We start from the raw sequence: 24,521 nt of genomic DNA, 5'->3' as shown, positions 1-24,521 counted from the left end.
CTCCTGGCACACAGTGGTAATTTATGTAAGAGTGTTTTAATACAAGCTAAGAGCAGACCCAACAACTTTGTGTGTCTTGGCAAGCTTTATACGTGTGACATGACACAGGCAATGTAGAAGACAGAGACCTTTTATGCTAAGTTGTCTGAAAGATCCAGCACAGTTTGAGCTATGTGGGAAGGCAGGTGTTTAAAAAAAAAAAAAAAAAAAATTCCCCACCACCTGCTTTGTCTCTTACCCTGTGGGTACAAGGCATATTACTTACAAAAGGGGACCCTAAATAACTAGAATTTTTTGCATCTGTTTAAAAAATTGATTACTGCAGCTTTGTTGAGTGAGGCCTGCGTCTAACCCCCTGTTTCTGGTTTCATAAGGCCCCATTTAATTAACTGGCGGCTCAGTATTATAATGAAAGTAGTTCTGGCACAGGACTGTAGCCGCTTGCAGTGCGCAGGCTCAGGTGTTAATTGCCCCAGTCATGCCAGTGTTACCCACCCGGCCGGGGGCGGCAGGCGCTGGAAAACTGTCCAAAATACGGTAAAACCGGCGTGAGGGAGGCGGACCCGCCGCCATCTTGCGCGCGGGCCCGTCTCCGCGGCAACGGCCGCGGGCGGGGCCTCCGCCGGCGCGGAGCACGCCGGGAGCTGTAGTCCCGCTCCCTCCCCGCGCCGCCATGCGAGGGGGCGGGGCCGGCGGTCCCTGCGGGCCGCAGCGGCCGTTGGTGCCGGCGCCGCCGGGTCGCGAGGAGCCATGGCGGGCGCCGAGCGGAAGAAGCACGTCCGGTTCGCCCCACCGGGGGAGGCGGCGGCAGCGGGGCCGCGGCTCCCCGCCGCGCCGAGGGCGGAGGTGGCGGTGGTCGGCGGCGGTGGCGGCTGGCGATGCGGCCGGGGAGGGGAAGGAGCCGCGCTGAGGTGGAGCATCTCCGTGGCGCTGTGCGCGGCCTTCCTGGGGCTGGTGAGTGCGGGGAGCGGGCGGGGGGCTCGCTCCACCTGAGGCCCTTTCCCCTCACGGCCCGTCCTCCCTTGGCGATGCCTTGCAGGGGATGAGCATCGCGGTGCTGGGGCCCACCTTCCCCAACCTGGCCGCCAACGTCCACAAGAACGTCAGCGACATCTACTACATCTTCGTGGGCCGCTCCTTGGGCTACCTGGGCGGGTCGGTGCTCGGCGGGGTGCTCTTCGACTGGATGAACGCCCACCTCCTCCTCGGTGAGTGCCGGGCCGGGCCCACCCCGCCGCAGCTCCGGGCAGAGCCACCGCCGCCGGTCCTGAGGGAAATGGCTCCCTCGGAAACCGCCCGGGTCGGGTTTCCCTTGTCCCCGGCTGGCGCAGCCTGCCCGGGAGAGGGGGACATCGGGGGCCTGTGGCGCTGCTCCCGGTAAACCACAGCACTTGCGCTGCCGCTCGCTGTTGCGGTACTCCGCTCTCTTCGTTTTCTGACACCGTGTGTGACCGGGCGTTACAGCGTTATTTCCAAGTGGTTGGGCTCGCTGGGAATATTAATAGTGGTGTCTGGTTTTGAACTGAGAAAACCTGTTTGAATTGACCAAAAGGTGCCTTTGGTTTGGACAAAAAAACTACAACTGGATATTTTTTTTTGTTCCTTTGTATCAAGTAATATGCTTAGTATAGATTGTGGAATCATGGAGTGGTTTGGGTTGGAAGGGACCTTAAAGACCATCTAGTTCCAGCCCCCCTGCCATGGGCAGGGACACCTCCCACTAGACCAGGCTGCTCAAAGCCCCATCCAGCCTGGCCTTGAACACCTCCAGGGATGGGGCATCCACAGCTTCCCTGGGCAACCTGTTCCAGTGCCTCACCACCCTCACAGGAAAGAATTTCTTCCTAATAGCTAAATCTCCCCTCTTTCATTTTAAAACCGTTACCCCTTGTTCTATTGCTACACTCCCTGGTAGAGAGTCCCTCCCCATCTCTCCTGTAGGCCCCCTTTAGGTACTGGAAGGCTGCTATAGGGTCTCCCTGGAGCCTTCTCTTCTCCAGGCTGAACAACCCCAACTCTCTCAGCCTGTCTTCATAGCAGAGGTGCCTCCAGCCCTCTGATCATCTTCATGGCCCTCCTCTGGACTCGCTCCAACAGGTCCATGTCATCCTCTTGGAAGATACAGGCTTCTGTAATGTCTCCATATGAAACGCATAAACAAAACAGGGGAAACTTTGATTTGCACACAGCGGAAACCCCCAGCAGTCATGCTGAGGTACACTTCTATGGGCAGAGCTTCGTAAAACCCTCCCCTTTCTTAAAGCTAAGCAGACATGATCATCTTCGTGTACTGGACAAAAGTACTGAGAATTTGACTGGAGGGCCTTAATCAAATTAGAACTTATTTAAAGTGGAAAAACATTAAATACCATCTGATGGTGGAAACTTGCTGGTCAGTTGCAGCCTAGCTATGAAAATATTTAAACGCTATAGGAACCACAGTTTATGATCTTAACAGTTTTCTGGACACACAGAAACTCTCCTGTAGGAGCACAGGACTGGCTTCCCACCAGGAGAGCGGGGCTGCTTGGCCGTCAGGTCGCCAAGAGCCATGCTCCGTCCAGAAATGAGGTGCTCCTTTCAGAGTCACGTTAGTGTCTCATTCAGGTAGATATTCTTGGAGCACACCTAAAATTGTGGAACCCCTGTCTTTTTTTCTTTCAAGTGCTGTAATGGCAGTATGTGCCTTCATGCTGTAAGTTAGAGACTAAAGGAGATACCGGGACTCGCTCTTTTCCTTCTCCTTCCCATGCTTTTACTCGGGGAGATTCAACAGAGCTGTGCATTCCCTGAGGACCGTGCTGTAATCACAGGGTCAGTTCAGAGCATATGAGAAGATCCATTTTCCAGTGCTAATGTTGGAACTAAGTCTCTCCTTATCCCTGTATGCCCGTCTCGTGCTATCAGGAGTAGTCATGTCTGTCTGTCTGTCTGTTCTCTTCCCCCCCCGCCCCCCCTTCTTGTCTTCATCTTCATGGTTCAGTTGCTCTTATTTGCTCTCATTCCAAGATGGCTATATTTGGTCTCCTCCCCGTTCTTTATTCCTCTCCTCCAGAACACCTGCAAAGTGGGTTTCCTTTAGCTTCCTTGTACGTCTGACAAGGTCGGAGTTGTCTGTGTCTGACACTTGAGAGTTTACCTTCCACAATGGAATTAATGCAGCTGTGGAAGCAAGCGTTAACTTGAAATAGTTTAGTATTTGCATCTTTTCCTGATGTATCAGACAAGATAGCTGGCTGTTAACAATGTTTGGAAAATGATTCATCTCCTAATCTTTTCCGATTTGGTCGTGCTTATGGCAAAAGCACAATTTGAACTACTGAATCTTCTCTCATTTCTATTGTCTGAAGGCTGCCCGTAAGAGATTTTGGCTTGTGTATTTTTACCTCCCATCTTTCAACTGCTGAAACCCTGCTACTGTACAGAGAAAAAATTGAAGAGAGAATCTGTCTTTGTGAGGGGAGCTTTTAAGTACCAATCTTTAGGTGAAGAGCTGAAGTGGACAACTGAGGACTTGCTGAGAAGTTACTTTTCAGCTTTGCATGGGGCATCTGAGAAGCTGGACTTGACTTAATACACCCCATCTTTAGCTTCTTCTCTATGTGGCTCAGCATGGTAGCCTTCAAAAATGTTTTGAGGCATGTATTCCAAGTATCTTGCTAGGGCTCTAGGGTTCTGGATAGTTATTTTTTCTGTTGTTGTTGTTTCGAATTAACCAAAGTTCTTAATTCCATCATTCCTCATTGATCTTTAAGTATCTGCCCCACCTATGATCAAGCATTGATTTGAAAAATAATAGAGACGTCTGATCTGGTACAAGCTTTCTAAAAACCTAAATACTGTATATTCAAGATACTAATTGCAGGTTATTTTATTATGAAGGTGATTATAAGCATAGAATTTAAATGCTGAACTTCCTCCCAAATTGTATTAAAAATAATTTCCATCTGTTAAAAAAGATTTTTTTTTAAATGGCACGTTGTAGTTTAGTTAATGATAGCAAAAGTAATGCAGTTTATTAATTGCTGCTAAATTTATGATGACAAGTTTTGTAGTTCTGTCTCTTAAAACTCCAGAAATCCCTTGGAATACATCCCTCATGTGCGAACAGCATATAAATGAAAGTCATAATTTTTACATGGAGGTTGCTTGTTGGCCAAGGTGCAGTCGCTTTATAGGATTTTAAGAGTTTAGTGATTTGGGTTCTCCTAAACTGGAGCCAAATTTAATGCTCTGTAGTTCTCAGAGGGAAAACTTCATACTGTTCAAAAACACGTTTTACTTCTTTCGTGGCTGTCCTGGTTTGAGTGACCCAGGACTAATTTCTCTTCTAATACCTGGGAAAACTGCACTTTTAGAAGACTCTGGTGTCTGAATTTGTGAAAATATTTACTTCATAGCCAGCTATGGTATGTGGGTTTCAAGGTCTCCATGTTTTTGAGCTCGCCAGGTACAGGAACAAGGAGGAGCGAGACCCGGGCACTTGACCCAAGCTGGCCAACAGGATTATTTCATATCATGAACGTCACGTTCAATATAAATTAGAAATTTTGCTGAGAAGTTTTCTCTCTTCCTTGATGGCTGCGATCCTGAGAACTTCTTGCCCCAGTGCCAGACCCCTGAGCCCCTCCCTTCCTCCCAAAGCCACAGCACTCGCAGTGTCCAACATTTGCTGTCCACTGCTGGGAGTGTACAGCTTCTGCTGATAGAATTGGCCGAGTATAATCCTTTATATTGATATTGGGACCAATATTGGTTCTTTAGCGTTATTAATGTTAATTATCTAGTCTTATTCTATTCAATCTGTTTCTATTTCAACCCTCCGATTCCCTTGTTTTTTCCTGATTCCCCTTCCCGGGTGGGGAGGGGTCATCGTGTGACAGAATAATTGTCTAAGACAATGGATTTCTCTGGGTTTCTCAAACCATAACAGTGGCAAAGTAACGCTTCTAGGCCAGAAGTTTGCAGGAGATACTGACGTAGCCCTTCTAAATCACAAGTTTGTAGAAGACGACTTCTTTGTGTTCTAGCAGCAGACGCTACTCCATTTGCAAACAAAGCTTTAGCAAAACAGGTTTTTCATGTAGTGTTTATATTCTGATGAAGTTCCTTTTTTTCCAAGTAAAAAATTATTCTGTTGAACTTTCTAGCTGTTTCTGCTAATCGTGACTTGAGGTAATTAGGTTACATCACCTATTAGGATTGTCAGTAACTGTAATAATGATTAATGTATTTGTATTTCTTGGTCTTCTGTGTGTTTTGTAGTTTAAATGGAAACTGGAGTATCTGGGTTTTTTGTTTGTTTTGTTTTTTAACTTTTCCAGGATTATCCATGTTTGGAACAACAGTTGGTCTTTATGGGATACCCTGGTGTGAGAAATCCCTGCTGTTGACTGTCTTAATGTCAGTTATTGGAGCTTCCATGGGAATTCTAGACACAGGTAAGGCACCACGTGGTCCAATAGTTCCTTCACCGAACTAATTGGAAACTTGAAGCTCACCAAAACTGCTGCTGATATTTCATATGATGCATCTTGAATTCAAAGAGGGGAGCTATTTTACCTGGCCAGGATTCTTGGATTATTCTGTATCTTCCAGTGTTTGTGTCTCTATAACGGGCCTTTCTTAAGGGGCTTGGGGAGCTGTGTGTCTCATGCTTCCTGGAGAAGATCAACATGCGTTTCAGTGGGCAATTACAGGTGTAAAGGAAGTGTCACGTGTTCTTTAGACAGTGTTTTCTTTAAATTGCTCATCTACAGGAAGCTAATGGGGTTACTGTTCATTAGTGCCAGCTGGAACTGAGTTAGTGCTGAGCGAGCCCTGGTGTTTGAGAGAGAGATCCTCGGAGTTGCCGTGTTGGAGAGCTGGACACCTAAACCTGGCCAGGTCTCATGAATGAGTGATTTTGGATCCTACACAACTTTGAGGTAGCAGCAATTTAAGATTTATTAACACTATTACGGTAAATCACAGGGTTAGTTTGTATGATATTTAACAACATTAACAGAGTGATTTAACAAAATCTGGTATAATCAGCGCAATGACTTAATTAGAGATTTGAGAATGGCAAGGTTCACTTGAGACTTAGGACAGCGTTTCCTAAATCAAATCACACACACAGACAGATACAGAGGTTAACCTATGGTTAGAAAATAAAAGATTTTTCTCTTTTTGCAAATTATAGTAAATTATTGGTTCCAAATGGTCTTTGAACCTCAAGAAATATAATTGTAGTGAATTACTCGCTCTTTTCCTTTGTCGGCGTTTAGCAGCAGATGATCTTTGAGCCCTTCTCCTTCATTGGCATCTATCAGCGGATGATCTTTGAACCTCGCAATATCTACCCTGAGAGGGGTCCCAGCTCAGGGGGAGATCCTGGGTCACAGCTTCTGTGATCCCAGAGAGCTCAAAGGGTCTCACTTAGGATCGTCGTTTGTAGGATCGTGAGATGATTGACTTTGGCCAGTGTTTTTCCATTTTTGGTCACAATTCTTGTCAGGTGATTCTGGTACCTTCCAGATCAGGGTATGATCCAGGCAGCAGGAGTTTCAGGTACAGTTAGGGAGTGCCAGATCATCCCAACTCACTGTACTTGTAACCAAGACAAGAAGAACACAATGTTGGCTTGCCTTGACATCACAACGTGGCCCAGGGGGGCTGCATCACCACACCAGGTTTGGGGAGTCACAGCAGACATTTACTGCCGCAGCTCACTTACAGAGCCATGTCATCCATCTCCCTGAATTAAGGAATATTTGCTGCCCTTGGGCAGCCTTGCTTAGGTGTTTGGGAATACAAATTTATTCTGTGCCCCAAATTGTAAGTCTGTGGCGTGTGCATACTGCAGACGGCCTGGAAAAAACCCACCTTTGCTGGAAACCTGTTGAAAACCAATTTCTTAGTAGAGGCACCCTATTGGATGAAGATGTACTGGTGAAGTTTGTAGAGCAAATGTTTACAGGTGTGGTTGGAAAGGTCAGTTATACCGAAGGTGTAAAAAAAGAAATTCCCACAGAAATGAGTTCATTTGGCATGGCTTAGAAAGGAGGAGTTGGTGATGGCTGGCTGTAGCGGGCAGTTTGGATCAGGAGGCAAGGCCGCGGCAAGAGACCTAAGCACGCTTAGAGCTGACTGGGTAATGCTGCATCCTGGCAGATGGGGACCAGGAAGCAACCAAGAATATGTCAGCGGTGGAGTGTTCTGCTGGAGTGTAGGAGATGAAGCTGCAACAGGCAGCCACTCGCCTGGCACCTCTCCAGTGACGTGCCAGCAGCGTGCCGACTTCCTTGGCGTACTGAGGGAGCCTGTGGTTCCTTATTAGGCAGCAAGGTACCACTGGATCCAGTTGACCAGCTTCTGGGCAGGCTTGTTTCTGAGTAAGGGCTGGCTAATGAATTAGCCTAGTTACCCAAACAGCGCTGGAAGCATCCCCAGCCAGGGCTGGTTTCAGTGGCTTGGCTCGTGGACAACACAGAGGAGTGATGGCTGCACACGGGAAACATCAGCCCTAATCCTGCGCAGCTGGAGGGAGCTCTGTTAACGCTGGAGCGAGCGTGATACAGGATCCAGTAGTGAAAACGGTGGTTTTGCACGGCACAGGTTATGCTAAATAACCTGAGTGCAGAGGTGTATTTGTTGCCTCTGGTAGGATCATTATGCATAGCACTTGGCTTAAAAATTCTTCATATAGGAAAATCCGGTTGGCTTATTTGTGAGAGTGGCTTCGGTGGGTAGGTGTGCTGCTGCTAGGACAGCAGACCTTTGAGGCGGGGAGACTTCCCAGCAGGAGAAACTAAGAGCGAGGCAGCAGATGACAGAGTGTAACTGAATTAATTTGGAAGTGTTAGTGCTGCGTGACAAGGGTTGCTCTACTATAGCACAAGAATTTACTGTTCTTATTTTCCTGCATTCTTCTCGGGCACTACTTAAAAATGGCTCTCTGAGATCTTATTTTCTAGCATTATTTCTGATCTGAGGGTGTTGTCGTTTATTGTAAACCTTTTTTATTGTAAACCTTTTTATTGTATTATTGTAAACCTTTCCGTTTCTGGAAAGTCATTTGAATGCAGCTGGTTAGTCCCAGCCCATGAGAAGCAAGCGATTCTTGATGTTTCCTGGGATGTTGGTTTAATGAGGTCTCTGATTTTTAGCGTTGTGCATTGTAGCTTTTAAAACTCACAGAAACGAGAAGCAATTAAATTTGCTCTTTTGAAAAAAGGCTGAAAAATGCTGCAAATTGCCAAGTAGGGTAATTAAGCACAGGCATTGTGGCTGGATTAAGCCAGTGTGTGGCTCTTCATTTTGACTGCTGTGAATACCCTCGTAACGCTCAACTAATCACGTGGGATTAAGGTGCTTACAGACAGAATTTCAGTTAAGGACAATTTTGCACATTTTATTTGCTAAACCTGATATTACTGCAAATTGAATTAATAATACAGGTTGCGGTTTGGTTTGTTTTGTCCTTTTTTTTTTTTCTTTACCCAATCATAGAATCATAGAATCTTCGTGGTTGGAAAGGACCTTTGAGATCATCGAGTCCAACCAAACAACCTACAATCTCTGCCACTAGAGCATGCCCTGAAGTGCCACATCTAGATGTTTCTTAAACACCTCTAGGGATGGTGACTCAACCACCTCCCTGGGCAGGCTGTTCCAGTGCCTGACCACTTTCAGTAAAGTAATTCTTCCTAATATCTGATCTAAACCTCCCCTGCCGCAGCTTCAGACCAATATCTGGTTTCAGACTGAAATGACTGAATCCTCCTCTCTCCGACCCGCAGGTGGTAACGTGCTGGCACTGAACACCTGGGGAGCAGAGGCTGGGCCACACATGCAGGCCTTACACTTCAGTTTTGCCGTGGGTGCGTTCGTGGCTCCGATCCTGGCTAAAATGGCCTTGGGAGGCTCCGAATCTCAAGACCTTCCAGCAGCCGAACACACAAACCAGTCTGTGTGGAGGTCTGTGCCGACAGCATCAGCTGCGTCAGCGCTGAAACACCATCTTGGTGCAGATTTTTTGTGGTCCTATGTTGTCATAGGGACCTATCTTCTGTTCGTGTCTTTCTTCTTTTTTATTTTGTATTCAAAGGGCAGCTCAGCTCGAGACAAATCCAAGGCTTCTTCGCAGAAAGGCATGTTTGCCAAATACCACTATGCCCTTATCATTCTCCTCTTCATCTTCTTCCTCTTCTACGTGGGGGCAGAGGTGACGTACGGCTCTTACATATTTACTTATGCAAAGGTCTTTGCTGAGATGAAAGAAAATGAAGCAGCCGCTTTGAATTCTGTCTTCTGGGGGGCGTTTGCCGCTTGCAGAGGAGTGGCGATATTCTGCGCTGCTTGCTTGTACCCTGGCACCATGATCCTGCTGAGCATCGTTGGCTCTGCCGTCTCCTCTTCGTGCTTGGCCTTCTTCGCGAGGTACCCAGCCTCCCTGTGGGTTGGAACCGCCGTGTACGGAGCCTCCATGGCCACCATCTTTCCCAGCGGCATTTCCTGGATAGAGCAGTACACGGTCGTGCAAGGGAAATCGGCTTCTCTCTTTGTGATCGGCGCCGCGCTGGGGGAGATGTGCATTCCTGCCGCCGTGGGGTATCTTCAAGGGAGGTTTCACCATGTCCCCGTGGTTATGTACACCGCCTTGGCGACTTCCGCGATGACATTTGTACTCTTCCCTCTGATGTACAAATTGGCCAACTCTCCCGGTGAGAGCGACTTGAAAGAAATGAGTGAGAGCGAGGACAGGAAAGCTTTGTTGTCAAATTCGGGGCTTAATGAGGATGAAGAGGATGAGGAGGATGCAGGAGAGTGGAACGAAGCAGACTTTGAGGTAATAGAAATGAATGACACGCTGAGAAACTCTGTGATAGAGACCTCCCGTAAGATCCCAGGGGACTCTGCAGCCACAGTCTCTCTCCAGCAACATCTGGACGATGTATTGCGTGATTCTCCAGCGGTTGCCGGTGGCTCCCCTGGGAGAAAAAACGTGAATGTTAACCGGGAGAAGAATGATTAAAGTAAAAACTGACTTTTTTTTTTTTTTTTTAAAAAAAAGGGAAATGCAATTGAATTGCAGCTGGTTCTTGTAAAGCGGTTCAAGAATCCTTTTATAACGGCGCCGAGCTCAGTGCGTTTGTTTCTGTTTGTCTGGCCCTTTCTTCTCTTTCATTTTCAGTCTGCCACGATGTGTCTCGGAGTGGGAGAGTCCACCGTGACGTGAACGGGGTAATGTGGTGAGATGTATAGACTATAACGAAAATGTTAAAAGAGATGTTTTCTAATTGTGAGGCATGCATTTAAGCAATATATGCTGTAATAAGAACTAATTACAAAGGAAGGGGACTGCTCAGACCACTCAGTTTTTTGGGGGTGGGCGGAAGGTGCAGTTCCAAGGTGCTTGGTCACAAAATATCTGCACGAGAGAGGAGAGATATCTGTTATCTGTGATGCTGAGCTTCCTTATCTATCTCGTGAAGGAAGAGTGTTGCTACTGTGTTGAAAGTTTGTGTGACGTAAACTGGGGAATCAAGTCAAATGTCAGGTGCTGTCCCGTGGCTCTAACTCAGTTAGCCTATTGGCAAACCATAGAATTTCCTGGTTCTGTCACTAAGATGAGAAAAAAGTTAAAAATTAATTTTTAGGAGTGGACCCATGCCTTTGGGTCATTTAAAAGTGGAGTATGGGAAGGGGGACAAAATGGGTCGTCTTAATTTGCTGTAATGCTTAATTCTGATTTGCGAGTTGAACAGCGGTGACAAATCTGAATAGGCTAAAGTGCTTGTGATTGTACTTGGGATTTTAATTACTGCACTACCACTGAAATCAAGACATGTATGAAGAAGATAGATAAAAGTATATATATCAAGAGATTACTTAATATATGGTATTGACATAGGGCTGTGGTATTTTTAAGCCAGTTGTTTAAATTAATTAAGGTTGTAACAACTTTTCTGGCTTCCTGTGATGAGACTTTCACACAGTGAAAGTGTTAAGATGAAAACTAGAAAACGAGAAGGAATTACTGATGAGAGAGTCCTTTCCAGGTTATCCTGCACCATCACTTGCCCCTGGCCTGCTGGATTGGTGCCGTTTGGGTTTGGTGTCTTGGGGCGAGGACTTCCAGGCAGGCTCTTCCTGGCGGAGCGGCCGTGGTTTGTATTTGCAGGGCCGCTGCTGCTGCGCAGCAAGAGCTGGGAAGGAGGAGTCCTGCCAGCGAGCCCTCCCCAGGGCCAGCAAAAAAAAGCAGCGGCTCATGGCAAAAATCTGACTCTGAAACAGCGGTTGTGCAATTATTTGTCTACTTGACACTCCAAATTTGTAGCTTAGGTATTTTTTTTTAAGGCTGTGCGATAAGAATGTGCTCATATTTGGGTATTTTTTTTACTTTGCACTGTTAGGAGTATTTTTCTCGCTAAGAAGTTTAATTTAATGACAAAAGCGCTCTAGATGTAGCATAGCACAGACCCTTCCACGGTCAGTGTATTTTCAGGTCTGTTTTTGTTCCCTCTTGTCCTCTGAGTGTGCAGCGTCGCGGCCTTTTCCTTTCTTCTGCAACATTAGTAAGAAGCTGGAATCAACTTCTAGTGAAAATGCTTAATTTTTTTTGCATCTTGCCATGTTGAAGGGCCTCCCTCTCGCTCTGCTGTTGGCATTTAAATGCCATTGTGGGGTTTTTTTTGCCCAATTCTTTCTCTTTTTTTTTCTGCATGTACACATCATGGCATCTTTGCCAATGCAATGCATGAACCTGCACTTTAAAATGCGGACTTGATTCACTTGCTCCACGAGGGTTCTCGTCTTTGCTTTAAGTACTGGTAAATGCTTTTAAATATCAGGCCAAGTCCTGGTCTCTGGCACACGTGACAGCATTTGGGCAACAACAGGAGTCGGGCTGTACGGGCCCGTGTGTTTAGTTCCACAGGATAAGGAGTGAAGCGGTGCGGCAGAGGTGGCGACTTGTGAGCGCAGAGTAACCCTGCATTTCTCCAGCTTTCCTTTGCCCCTTTTTCCTCCTGCGGGCCACATAAGGGCTTTGCGTGTGCGGAGAGCAGGGGGTGTCAGCCCACGGTAAGGACGAAACGGGGGGTGATAACTGCTGCTGCCCCGTTTTTGTGGGATTCCCCCCTTCCCCCAGGGAGGTCTCAGGTTTCCTTTGGCAGAAGCTGGGTTTGGCGCAGGACAAACAGGAGCAGAGAGGGAACCGGGTCTGTGGCAGCTCCCCGCTGTCCCTGCAAGGCAGAGGCTTGACCTGAATTGGCAGCCACGTAAGAAAAGTTTGCCCCTACCTGAGATCATGTTGCCAGAAGAAAATGGCAACCAGGAAGCTTTTAAGTAACTCCCCCAGTTCATACGCTAATTTTTGGAATGAAATTCCAAATTGGAATGTCCTGCACATAAGATTGTTCTCAGGGATAATTTACACACCTTGCATAATCAAGTACTTAGACAAACCCAGAAAATGAAATAACAGCCACATTGGGAAATACACTGTAACCGCGTTAAACCTTATCTACTTATTGCTTATATACGTGCAAGTCTGTGTTTCTGACTAATGCGTTCCCAATGAATGTAAAAATACTGTGCAAAACAAAGACTATTGTTATTTTAACTGGCTGCATTAATTGCTGCACAAGTCCCGTGAATTCATCCCCATTTCCCCCCTTGAAAGCAGGAGGCCTGCGCAGCAGGAATGGAGCCACAGCCTGGAACCCCAAGGTAAGAGCAGCCTTTTGCCAGAAGTAAAGGCTCCAAAAAGCGATGGCAGGAAGACAGAGTGGAACTCGCACAATTAGCTCAAATAGTATCGTGTAGAATCACAGCGGATTGATCTGCGGAGGCCTTTGGCTGGACGACATCTAAATATTGAGTCATCTCAGTGAGCTCTTGGAGCCTTCGCTGTCTCAATTCTGGCCTCAAACTTGAAATGCCATACACTTACACAACTTACTTGTTCTCCTAAAAGCATGCTTTTAGTAGCAGGGGCTGCCCTTTAATGAAAATGAAATGTTTAAAGCAATTAATTTAAGATTAAAACAGATCGAGGACATATTGCCAGCGACGTGTCCAGCTCACAGCAGTTCTGCGCATCCTTGGTGTTGAAGGCTGTAGCTTTCCTACTTCTTGGATTTTGGTGTTCCTCAAGGCTTGTTTTTAGACAATGAATGCTAGTTGTCAACGTGTAAATTTCTTTCCGAAGTAAATCGCTTCCTGACCTGTACAGTTAAAGTGAGGATCTATTTACAGTGCCTTTTAAGTTGCAGATCCTCCAGAAAGCTTAAACACTTAAAATTCCATGTTGTGGGTTGAAATGACTTGAAGTGTATTACTTTACCATTGCCTTGCTTACGCTAGAAAAGTCATCTCTCTCTTGAGGACAAGAGCTGCGGTCCATGGATTAGATACCTGAAGTTACTGAGAATCCTATTTCTGTCCCTAAAAAGAGGAATGGGTTGAAGATGAGCACTTGCCCATTTACTGCGGCGTTAAATGTAACCTCTTGCAGTTGATCATCATTATTTAATATTTTTATTTCTCCCCGAAGCAGTGCCAAATGCTGGCTTGTAGCGCAAGGACTCCCACCTTCCTCCTGGCATTTGCACCCTGATGGCGAACACGAGCAATGCTTTAGAATGCAAGAGTAGGCAGAGTTTTGTGCCTTGATGGGTTGTTTATTTTTTAGTTACTTTGCATAAAAGCGCATCGCAATCTGTGGATGTTCTGTTATATATTTAATAGTTTTTATTCTGCTTGGTGTGGGTTTACATTGTACTGTATAATGTGAAATTTAATAGACTGACTTGTATCTTGAATGTAATAAATTCTTAACTGGAGAAGGCACTCAGGTTCCTTGATGTAAATAAAATTTTGTTCTATTTTTCAAAGCTACTCTGGACTTCTAAATTTAAAACTTACTCTCGTTTTGGCTAACGGAAAACTGTAACTGTTTCTCTTCTGGTTTGGGGAAGGCCTCCAAGAATTGATACCAGGGTTTTAGATCCCAGAGCTTAAGCTGGAAACTCCTTTGAGCGGTCGTGTTTGCTTCCCTCGTTTGGCACACAACTAGTACGTAAAGGTGGCTGCAGGTGAGGGTAAATATAAAAAAACCATAAAATTTTTACCATATCATTTTATTCAACTTTAATATGGTTTCCATTATTAACTTCTAAAACAAAATGATTTCCAGTTTAGAAAACAATGCACTGACCACATAATTCCTTTTCCATTTTATACAGTTATACAAATATTCTAAATACACATTTTGTCAAGATGGTGGCAAATAAGATTTAACTGTACAGTACATAAGGAAAGAAAATATTTTAAGCATATTTAGAAGCAATAGAAATGTCTATACAAAACAAGCAAAAATGGAATAAAATTTTATATTTAAAGTATTGCAACAGTCCCACAGGTTTGTAACAAAAATGTCTTTGCACAGTTCCTCACAATGCCCCATTAATAGCTAAAGCAAGACAGCAATTTTTAGAAAATAATGTTTCAAAATGCTACACATGATACTACTGCTTGCACAGTCTGATCAAAATAACAATCTACTTGGAATCAAGCAAAACTTAGGAGGAGATATACCAACCAACTTTAAAATTATCTGTATAAAAGTCATTGCACATTATTTTACTCAGTTGTTTGAAAAGTAAAAAAGTGTATTTACAAAATATTTCGCAGACAAAATTATAAAGTGAATGGATAATATATAAGTAACACGTCTTGATACTGACAGTTCAAGAACACACACGAATGGTTTTATCGTTTCAAGAGGTTTTCAGTGCTCCTTCCTCCAGGAAGTAAACTTGACTTCTACTTTGCAATGGATTTACAAGATGTTACACGTAGCTATTTCAACATCAGCATTATAAAACAGTATGTTAGAAACATGAAAGAAAGAAGAAATTTGTACATCTTAAAAAGTGAGCTATTCATAGGTCAACAAATGTATTTTGTTTTTCTTTAAATTTAGTTAGGATAAGCGTTCGTTATTCTTCAGATAATAAACCCAACAGTTAAAATGGAAATCCTGGACTAGATGAGAATTGAAAAAGCACCATGCACAATAGTCTTAGTGTGGTAAACACTGAAAAAAAAAAATAAAAATAGCACCTGGAATCCTGTAACACTGATCATTTAAAACTGGTCAAGTAGCTGGCGAAGATACGGTGCCTTTGACAGTTCTCTGCTTACTCTGGAGAGCTTGAAAAGGACTGGGCAGTTGAGGGAGACGCACTGGATCTGTCGATCAAAGCAGCCTGTACAGTTCTTGCATATCTAGATTTCATATAAAAAAAAAAAAACAAACCAGATTATTTTAAATTTAACACAAGGAAGGCATAAATCACTTGGGACTACTAAGTCCCCAGCCCCGAGGCAGCCAGCGCCAAGCTTTTCCCAAATGCTCCGTTCTCTGGTGCTGCCGCTCCGGCCGCTCGCTGCCAGGCTGCCCCTTCTCCTGCAGGTGCCTGGCCGGCAGCGTCGCCACTGCCAACCGGGCAGAGATCAACAGCTTCACGTACAGCTCGGGGCTCGATCCTGCTAGTTAAGTTCTACTGGTATGTGGTGGCACTTGGAAAAAATTAGGTGAGTAAGTTGAGTGGATTGAAGTGGGGCAGTGTGTCATATTCATGATAAACTTACCCTAAGTTTCCTAGTGAAAAAAAGACAAAACTGTTATCTGCACTTATTCTCTATGCAGGAAAGGGCCTTAATTAACCACTCCCGTTTCAAGATAAGCTTCAATTAAGAGTTTTACTTTCCAAGTCAGAGTTGATCAATCCCAAGACAGAAACACGCAGGCAGGCAGGGTCCACTGCTCTCCTCCTTCAGGGAACTACTCCTTAATGCAGTTACTGCTGCTTGGAAGTACTTGGAGCATGAGACACCTGATGGAATGAAATAGCAGCAGGCACAGTTTTTCCCAAAGGAAAACTAAAAGCCCCTGCTTTGCTCTTTTATTTTTAATCCAACGGCTTTTCCAAAAACTCAGAAATTTGCTTCCAACCACACTTGTGTTTTGTACCATCAAAACGCAACACAACGTTATCCTACCGTTTGCATAGTCTGAACAACAAATCAAAATGATATCCGTTGCTTTTTAAATTAGTTCTTTTCCTTCTTTCCGTGTTAAAATTATCTGGGCAGCAGTGACCCTCTCAGCCAGACCTGTATCGGCACCGAATCCCTGCAGACCCAAAACTCAAACTGACGAGTTTTGACACGGAGAGGGGCAGCCCCTCTCGGCCAAGTCCCCCACGCGGCAGCTCAGAGGGTACCAGTTCTCTGACCTGCAACCGTGACCAAAAGGAACAGGATTTAAACGGTTTGTTCCGGGTTTGTAACCTCTAAAAGAACCTGAGAAATAAGTCTACTCTCGTTCTTTTGAAGGAGGCTGTGGCTGGGTTGAACGCAAGGGACCAAACTAAGTGGTACTCGAGATACTGAACAACAAAGTTCAGCTCGTGTAGAGAGGACAAGTCTACGGCCTTAATCTATGGCAGGTAATTTTTAAGTGCGTTTTAAAATAATGTATGATTCAGTGTTATATCAGTTTTCTGCTGGCTCTGGCATGCTTGTAATCTTGGAGGGCCAAAAATTAAAGCTGTGAAGGATATATAGATCTTCGTGTTAAAGTAAGACAGATGCTTTTAAAGAGAGGTTGCCTCATCAAGCACTGACGAGAAGGGGATCCCAGGCCTTCCTGGCCTGGTGCAGGGACAAGAGAACGGTCTGATCAAACCCACTCATCCCCCCCTGGGGCTGCACCGATCTGCCAAGTTCTGATTTATTCCAGAACAAAAGCAGTGTAAAAGGTTCAGAGTATCACGGGAAAACTGCAGAACACGCATCACCTTCCTTTACTGCCATTTCCAATGCAGATCAGAGCAAATATTACAAAATACAGCAAGAAATAGAAGTCCACACCTTACTAATGCAAAATCTATGAATAGTGAATTATAATGGTTTTCTAGCAACAGAGCCCCACGGGAGCCTATCAAATCAATGCCGAGACTACAGGAACATTTATATCCCTGCAATTCAGACAAGTCTTTAAAATGATTCACATGGTAGTGCTAAAAATAAATTTTAACAAAAATACGTATTAATTATAAAATACGACAGTATGAAAATCAGGTGAGGATATGCATACGTTTCTGCAAGGGTTGGCGTTCTGCTTTGCTGTAATATATTCCTGAGCACAGTCAGGTACCCTCATAATTGATTTCTAGCTCAAAGGAAAGAAAACCAGCTTGGAAAATTCCTATTGAGAGGAAAAGTAACAAGAAAGCCCCTAAGCTAAACCACATCCACATTATACATATGAAAAAAAAAAATAAAATTTTCTGGGACAAACGTTTTTGTTACTAGAACATCGTCAGTTATTTTAATCCAAAAAAAGGATTAAAATATTTTTACAACTCTCCATCCCTGTCATTATAAAAAGGCACCTACAAACCATGTAAAATACTCTCAAAAAAAGAGAGGAAAAGGAGAAAAGCATCTTCTGTTCTGATCCCCCCCCTTTGCCTTCAGTTTTATGCGAAGCTTAGGAGAGAAGCAGCCGCTATGCCACCTGCAACAGCGATGGGGAAAGCAAACAAGCTGTAACGCGCTTAACACCAGGCTTGTGCTTCCCGTTTCTGTTGCGGATATTCGGTAACACGCTGCTTTGAAATTTCAGCCCCTGCCTTTGCCTGACACACATCTGACAATGCTTTAATCGTACCTTGACCAGCTGTTCCTGCTTACGCTCCAGCTCTCGGATTTCTTGGTTGAGAATCACTGCCACATGCTGTGGCTGGCTCCTGCATTTATTACAGATCCCGTACTGGGTCAGTTCATCACACACGGGACAGTGTAAGGTCGTGAAATACTGGGAGATTGTGCCTTTGCGTCCTTCCAGCTCACTGCGGGCAGTCGAGGAAGCTTTTTGAATCTGTTAAAAAAAATAATTAAGAGGTAATGAACTTTCAAGAGAGCAGCTCACCTTATTCCTAGATTACATATTATTTTAAAAAGGAGTATGAAAGTGCAACATGGCCTGCAAGGCGTGGGTTCATACACAAATTATTAAGATGGATTGCATCACTCCGAAGAGCATCGCACTTGCCCTAAAGTGATACACTGAACAGAGCCCACCCACACCTATTTCACAGGGGATATCACTTGAAAAAGAGAAAGACTAACCAAAGAAATCCTCAGTCACATGCTAAATTCCTGAGCTCATCTCAAACTCTGCCTCCTGTGGTTGTCGCTCTGTAGGTGCCGATCTACTTCACATCCAAACGTGCCCTGGCCACAGCCCCAGTGGCTGCCTTCGGGATCCCGCCTCCCCTCGAGTTTCTGTGCTGGTCCGGTTCCGGCCACAGAGCTGCCACCCTCCTTTGGTCCGTGGCTCCAGCTCACGCTCCAATTTCCCTGGATAAACTCCACCATGGCCCCCTCGCCCAGGGAAGCTTGTTTTCTGCACTCACTCCTGGTGCTGCATGACTTAGGCTTCGCGATATCCTTCAGTCTCCTGCTTCAAACACACAGCTGTTCTGCTGCCTGTGACCTCCTTGGCTCTCTCTGGCCTTGCAGAAAGTCAGGGCTCCTTTCACCTTTTTAGACCAGCTTATTAGAGATAGTTAAGGTGAGAGTGCCACAGGTAGAGAAAAGAAGCAGAATTGAAGTAAATCAAGGCTATCTATAAACTTGACAGCGGGAAACACGATGTATTACTATGCTGCTGAAGTCTACACTAAGCACAGGAACCAAACTAGACAAAGACACCATCTTTCACTGTCCCTTTTTGTCAGGGGACTCACTAACTAAAATCCAGCTATATAACATTTCTTTTCCTGCATGTCAATGATTTCTTTAGCTTTTAGGAAAGTCAGTTTAAAATTTCTGGTGATACTGATTTTTTAAAAAGCGTTCCTGCTGCTTGGGCATTACCACCTTTTCTATAAAGAAGAAAGATCTTCAGAACATCTTGGAAAAACAGGAGCTCCAAAATCTACCATAGAGAGATTTAAAAGGTGGTGAGGCAAAATAGATGCATATACAAGTATTTTTAATAAATATACAATTACAGCAAAATAAGACACCAAGGTGTGTGGAGTGGTCGACATGCTGGAGGGAAGGCATGCCATCGAGAGGGACCAGGACAGGCTCGAGAGGTGGGCCTGTGCGAACCCGGGGCAATCCCAAGCACAAATACAGCCTGGGTGGAGAATGGCTTGAGAGCAGCCCTGAGGAAAAGGACTTGGGGGTGTTGGTGGACGAGAAGCTCAACATGATACAGCAATGTGTGCTCACAGCCCAGAAAGCCAACCGCATCCTGGGCTGCATCAAAAGCATGGCCAGCAGGTCGAGGGAGGTGATTCTGCCCCTACTCCACTCTCATGAGACCCCACCTGGAGTACTGCGCCCAGCTCTGGTGTCCCAAACATAAGAAGGACATGGACCTGTTGGAACGGGTCCAGAGGAAGGCCACAAAGATGATGAGAGGGCTGGAGCACCTCTGCTATGAGGACAGGCTGAGAGAGATGGGGTTGTTCAGCCTGGAGAAGAGGCGGCTTCGGGGAGACCCTATAGCAGCCTTCCAGTACCTAAAGGGGGCCTACAGGAGAGATGGGGAGGGACTCTCTATCAGGGAGTGTAGTGATAGGACAAGGGGTAACAGTTTTAAACTGAAAGAGGGGAGATTAGATTAGCGATTGGGAAGAAATTCTTTACTGTGAGGGTGGTGAGGCACTGGAAGGGGTTGCCCAGGGAGGCTGTGGATGCCCCATCCCTGGAAGTGTTCAAGGGGTGGGGTTGGAATGAGATGATCTTTAAGGTCGCTTCCAACCCAAACCATTCTATGATTCCATGATAAGAGGACAGAAAATAGGAAAAGGACAATGTGATCAACCCTGTACAGAAGGGTTGGCAGGAAAAATTGATTCACTAGGCAAAAAAAAGGAAAAAAAAAAAAATCACACGGAAAACCTAAAAATCAAATCTGCTTGTTTGGGCATCAAACACTGCCTTGTAAAATAAATAACCTTTGCTGTTACCTCATATAAACCTCACGCCATTAAAAGGCATGATAAAAACAAACACCGTATGGATGCACTGCGTTTGTCATCTGTTTTCAAACACTCACCCGTGGCAACTCATGGTACCAGCTGAAGACGTCTATGCCAATAAGTGAGAACACCCTAGCCAGCGGTGGCAGAATTTGTTTGGTAATATAGTATGTAGCATTCAGCCGCAGGTTGGGATCCTGCAGGACTTCAACGGGCCGCCTCACCAGCTGTATCAGGGGCAGTCCGGGCATGCCGCACACGATGACGTAGGGCACTCGCTCCCCAACCCGTGGTTCAGAGCGACGGTCATAGGCAAGCATTCTCCTGTGTAAAAATAGGCTTTATAATGCATCCAGAGACAAATTCATAGTTATTTCGTTTACTTGTAAACTTCCTCATCTGATTATATTAGCAGCTCTCCAGACAACTGAAGTTAGTGTCTATTATGAAGCACAGGACCAAGTTATTTCATTTTTAATTTGTCTCATGATCAGACCCAAATTTTAGAACTTGGAACATGAGCCCTAAAGATATGCCCTCTTTCAGGTCATTTGGATTTGCATGCAGGTTGCTTTCTAGCTACCCCTTCCTTAAAGAAGTCCTTTAATAAAGAGCAGGCAGGGTACAAAAAAGAGCTCAAGTACCTACAAAACAAAGGACAATTCAATTTGAAGCAGGTATCAATCCAGGACTTGAATTTTATTTTATTTAAAAAGCACAGCTTAATTTAAAGACCTTTTATATTAACAAAGGTGGCAAAACGTGCCAGCTTGCCAGCTCACATTATCCATTACTGATAAACAGTATCAACAGGATGAAATATTAACTTTAAGTACGGCACCTTTTAAAAAATGAAAAATTATGCCTGGTAATGTATTTCACAGCACTGAGAGACATCACTATTACAATTTTTAACATAGCTAATATCCATGAGTGATGGGCAATCTTGGAGAGTCAAGCACTTGTACGAAAACCAAAGCACAAGTAACAGCAGAGAACACACCGTTACAGTGTCCTGACAAGAGACTTTACTCTTGAACAGGTATGGCTCTTTCCAGGACTACGAAATGGCTTTCTAGGACTATCTGATGGCTGATGGCTCTTCACACACAGAAGAAAGTCAGAGCCAACTGCTGCAACAATATCTGAAGGAGATATCTCACCGCTACCCGTAACTTGGCAGTACAAAGGTCAAGAGAAAAAAATATCTATGATTAGCACTTCTTAATCTCATTACCTGGTGATTTCCAGGGCTGGTACACAGGATCCCGGTCTGTAAGCTGAGCTCCCTCTGTACTCTTTTGCAAAGATGAAGTCTTGCATGCTGGCTTTTCCTTCCAGTAACTTCATGCATTGATTCTGAACGTACTGTTTGATCTGACTTATGTCCCGTGTTTCAAATAGCAGCTTGATAGAACGCTCAAGTATCTTTACAACCAAAGGAGAAAGGTCAGAAAAACACATACGCTTAACTGAAACATACTTAATTACAAATAATTCAGTAAATGATATGGAAATATTAATACACTGCTTAGAAAAAGTATCAGTTGTGAACTAGAATGTTAATATGACGACAGCTTGTGTTCTCTTCCACTCAAAGACATTCATAAACACATTACTGGACAACTTTTTCCTCAGTTTGACACACCTTTCATGACATTATCCATACTCTGGCACTAACACTGTTTCAACAATTACAGATGTTTTCCAGAGTATGAGAAAAGTTGTTTTTTTGCCATCTAAAATATTTTGCCATTAATTTCTGCATGATTGACTTGATTAAGAACAAAAGGCTGTTCTTTTTAACCCCCCAATACACAGCTCAAAATAAACAGGCAAGGAAGTTTATTTTAAATTAATTCTTAGCCAAACTAGATTTCTGTAAGTGAGCTATTTAGCAGACACATCAGTCTGCCTCACTAATCTTGGAGTGATGCTTCCAGTTTAAGTGAACTGGATCAAGAATGGTCTTCTAGAGACTTTACATGGGGCTGAGGGCTTTTTACGGGGTTTTTAGGGGCTGAAAGATAGAAGTTAACACGGAAAGTGCAAGTCCTTGTAATGCTGTGCAAGATCTTCAATTTATCTTTCAAATGGCTCATACCAGAAAAACAGACAAAGTCTCAGACAACTCACAAGGACTAGAAACTCTGAGAAAGGACAAATATACAATGAAACAACAGAATCATAGAATCATAGGGTTGGAAGGGACCTCTGGAGATCATCTAGTCCAACCCCCCCGCCAGAGCAGGGTCACCCAGAGCAGGTTGCACAGGAACGGAATATTATGATTTCATTCAGAAAGAAATGGATGAGCATGTTACCTTGGAAACAGCAGGACAGGAGTCCCTTCGGACTGTCTCTATGCCTTTTGCATCAAATACTGGGTCCTTCTGGTCCAGTGTTTCATACATGTAGCCCACGTACCTCTTTTTAGTCTGCAGGACACATGGCAAGTAGACCTGGAATGTTTAGAAAGAAGATAGCCCAATGTAGCGTGTGTTGGGAAAATAAGGTGACTCTGAACAAAGAGAGCTTCCACTTTGCTTTGTGGGTTGTTTTTTTTGTTTTGTTTTGTTTTAAATCACTAAAACCAATAAACTAGACCAAAGAACTTTTAAAGGATGGCTGAGGAAGATGGGATTCCATTCTTAAATCACTTTATATTTCATCTAGCTGTAGAGGCTAAGCAACCTAAAGCTCAGATGAAAAGTGACACACAGTACAATTTGTTTCAAGTACGCTTACTTTTCTGGGTTGCATCTATCAGCATTTTTAATGTAACATAATATAGTTACAACAATTTCATTTTAAACATCAGAGAAGAAAACTTTCCCAGCAAAAGCAGTAGCTTTGAACTTTCTGTTTTCAAACTTCATCTAATTATGAGGTGCCTAAAATCAGTTAGTATCTTGATTTGGGGAAAGCATGCTTCTTAAATGCCTGTGCTTGGAGAACAATTTCCTCATGAATGGATTTTTAGGGTTATGGTCTCTTTTGCTTGCTTTCTCCAACCTATTTCATTCTTGATTGTGTCAGTATTCCTTGTCCAGTTTTAAAAGAAAGAACAAGCAACAGTTCCTGTTGTCCAGTATTATTATTATTATCCTAGTATTACTAGGATAGCATCTTCTTGTATCTCATGGAAGAGGGAGCAGCAAGTTTAGATTGCCTCAGGCTGAACAAGGTCCTGCATGTAGGTGTCCCACTTCTTGAACAGATGCTCCAGCTTTGATGCACTTTCCTCTGCCTGTGCTAGGAAGCTACCTTAGGAGAGTACTCAATATTTTGACCCACAGGTGAATAAGGGCACGTGAAGTGAAGCACTCTGACATCTTCTCAAGTATGTCCTTGCACCTAATATTTTTTTCAGGTTAATTACTCCTTCAGCTTAATGACACAGGATTGCCTCAAAGTGGGAAGGGTTCCTGTACATTAGTCAACAGAGAAAAGTTGCCATGCCTTCCACGGGTATCCTGACTTTTCTTGGTAATATTTTTCTACTGTATTTTCCATGAAAAATGGCAATTGGCTTACAAATTCTGATTGAACCCCTTGAGACGGGTATGTACTTGGAAAATATCTAGAGCACCTGAACTGATTGCTAATGACTTTCCAATGATAAACTTCCACCAAAATTACTGTCACATTGCCTTGCTCTTCTATAAAAGGCTTATTGTCATTAATACTTCTTCCAAAAGCCTACTGAATGGATTTTTGTAATTTTTCATTTTATATGTATCACATAGACATATCGTGAAGTATGCTAAAGCTGCCTGAAGAATAAATATCAGGCTTGCAATTAATGCCCTGGAAGCATTTCAAGGGATGGTGTACATTTTCTCTTCCAAGTTGCACACATTGGTTTGATTGTATGTATATAATAAAAAACTGAGGGAGACATTTCCAAAAATTGACGAGACAGGAATTTCAAATTGCCTGGTGCTGCCAGCGCAACAGGCCACCAAGCATCCTGATGTGAAAGTACGACTATTTCTTTTTGTTGTTCATGCTGCAGTGCTCCTCTGACAAGGTCCCTGAGGCATTGAGGAGCTTGCAATATACCTGCAGAAACAGTACAGCACACGACTGTTGTATATCCTTATGCTATGTCAGCATCCTTACGCTAGCGTCCAGAAAAATCTTTTATCTTCACTATATATTTTTTTTAAAGGATAACAATGTTTTCACCCAACACACTCGAAGCAAAGTATTTTCCTTTTACCTTTTCAAACTTCAGTTTAACAGGTTTGGGGTTTGTTGCTGTTACAGCTTCAGCAATTTCTTGACCAATCTTAAAAGATTGCTCCTTTGTGGCTCCTTTCAAGAGTACAAACATGCTACAAGAAATCAGACATAGGAAATAAGCACTAATCTGTTGAACATAGTTCCTGAAATTTATAAGCTATAGTGTCCTGGTGGCAAAGCAGAGATGATGTTACCAATTCTCTTCCCTTCCTT

General features: G+C 44.1%; 2 protein-coding genes across 7 annotated transcripts in view; one reads left to right on the top strand and one right to left on the bottom strand.

Moving 5' to 3' along the window:
* Nucleotides 1-638: 638 nt before the first annotated feature.
* Nucleotides 639-13,887, top strand: MFSD4B (major facilitator superfamily domain containing 4B). 3 transcript variants are annotated; one of them, XR_008465791.1, is made up of 5 exons: nt 639-954; nt 1,040-1,208; nt 5,325-5,441; nt 8,784-10,227; nt 12,674-13,887. XR_008465791.1 is itself a non-coding variant. In XM_054197318.1 (4 exons), the coding sequence occupies exons 1-4, from the start codon at nt 751-753 to the stop codon at nt 10,016-10,018; spliced, it is 1,725 nt and encodes a 574-aa protein (XP_054053293.1). In that variant the 5' UTR covers nt 639-750; the 3' UTR covers nt 10,019-13,887. The 3 variants fall into 3 exon arrangements, 1 of the variants encoding a protein (XP_054053293.1); XR_008465790.1 differs by having other exon boundaries at nt 12,671-13,887; XM_054197318.1 differs by having other exon boundaries at nt 8,784-13,887.
* Nucleotides 13,888-14,095: 208 nt separating this feature from the next.
* Nucleotides 14,096-24,521, bottom strand: part of REV3L (REV3 like, DNA directed polymerase zeta catalytic subunit) — a 123,468-nt gene continuing 113,042 nt past the window's right edge. For 2 of the 4 annotated variants that reach the window (XM_054197314.1, XM_054197315.1), the window contains 6 exons: nt 24,286-24,400; nt 22,385-22,522; nt 21,298-21,488; nt 20,138-20,384; nt 17,732-17,941; nt 14,096-15,279 (listed from right to left, as the gene is read on the bottom strand). In XM_054197314.1, coding sequence (XP_054053289.1) covers nt 15,139-15,279; nt 17,732-17,941; nt 20,138-20,384; nt 21,298-21,488; nt 22,385-22,522; nt 24,286-24,400 — 1,042 coding nt within the window. In that variant the 3' untranslated portion in view covers nt 14,096-15,138. The remainder of the gene's footprint in view (nt 15,280-17,731; nt 17,942-20,137; nt 20,385-21,297; nt 21,489-22,384; nt 22,523-24,285; nt 24,401-24,521) is intronic. The other 2 variants (XM_054197316.1, XM_054197317.1) reach the window with 1 other exon arrangement.

The sequence above is a fragment of the Rissa tridactyla genome, chromosome 3 (genome assembly GCF_028500815.1).
Source record: "Rissa tridactyla isolate bRisTri1 chromosome 3, bRisTri1.patW.cur.20221130, whole genome shotgun sequence".
NCBI lineage: Eukaryota > Metazoa > Chordata > Aves > Charadriiformes > Laridae > Rissa > Rissa tridactyla.
This window is presented reverse-complemented; position numbering and strand designations above follow the sequence as displayed.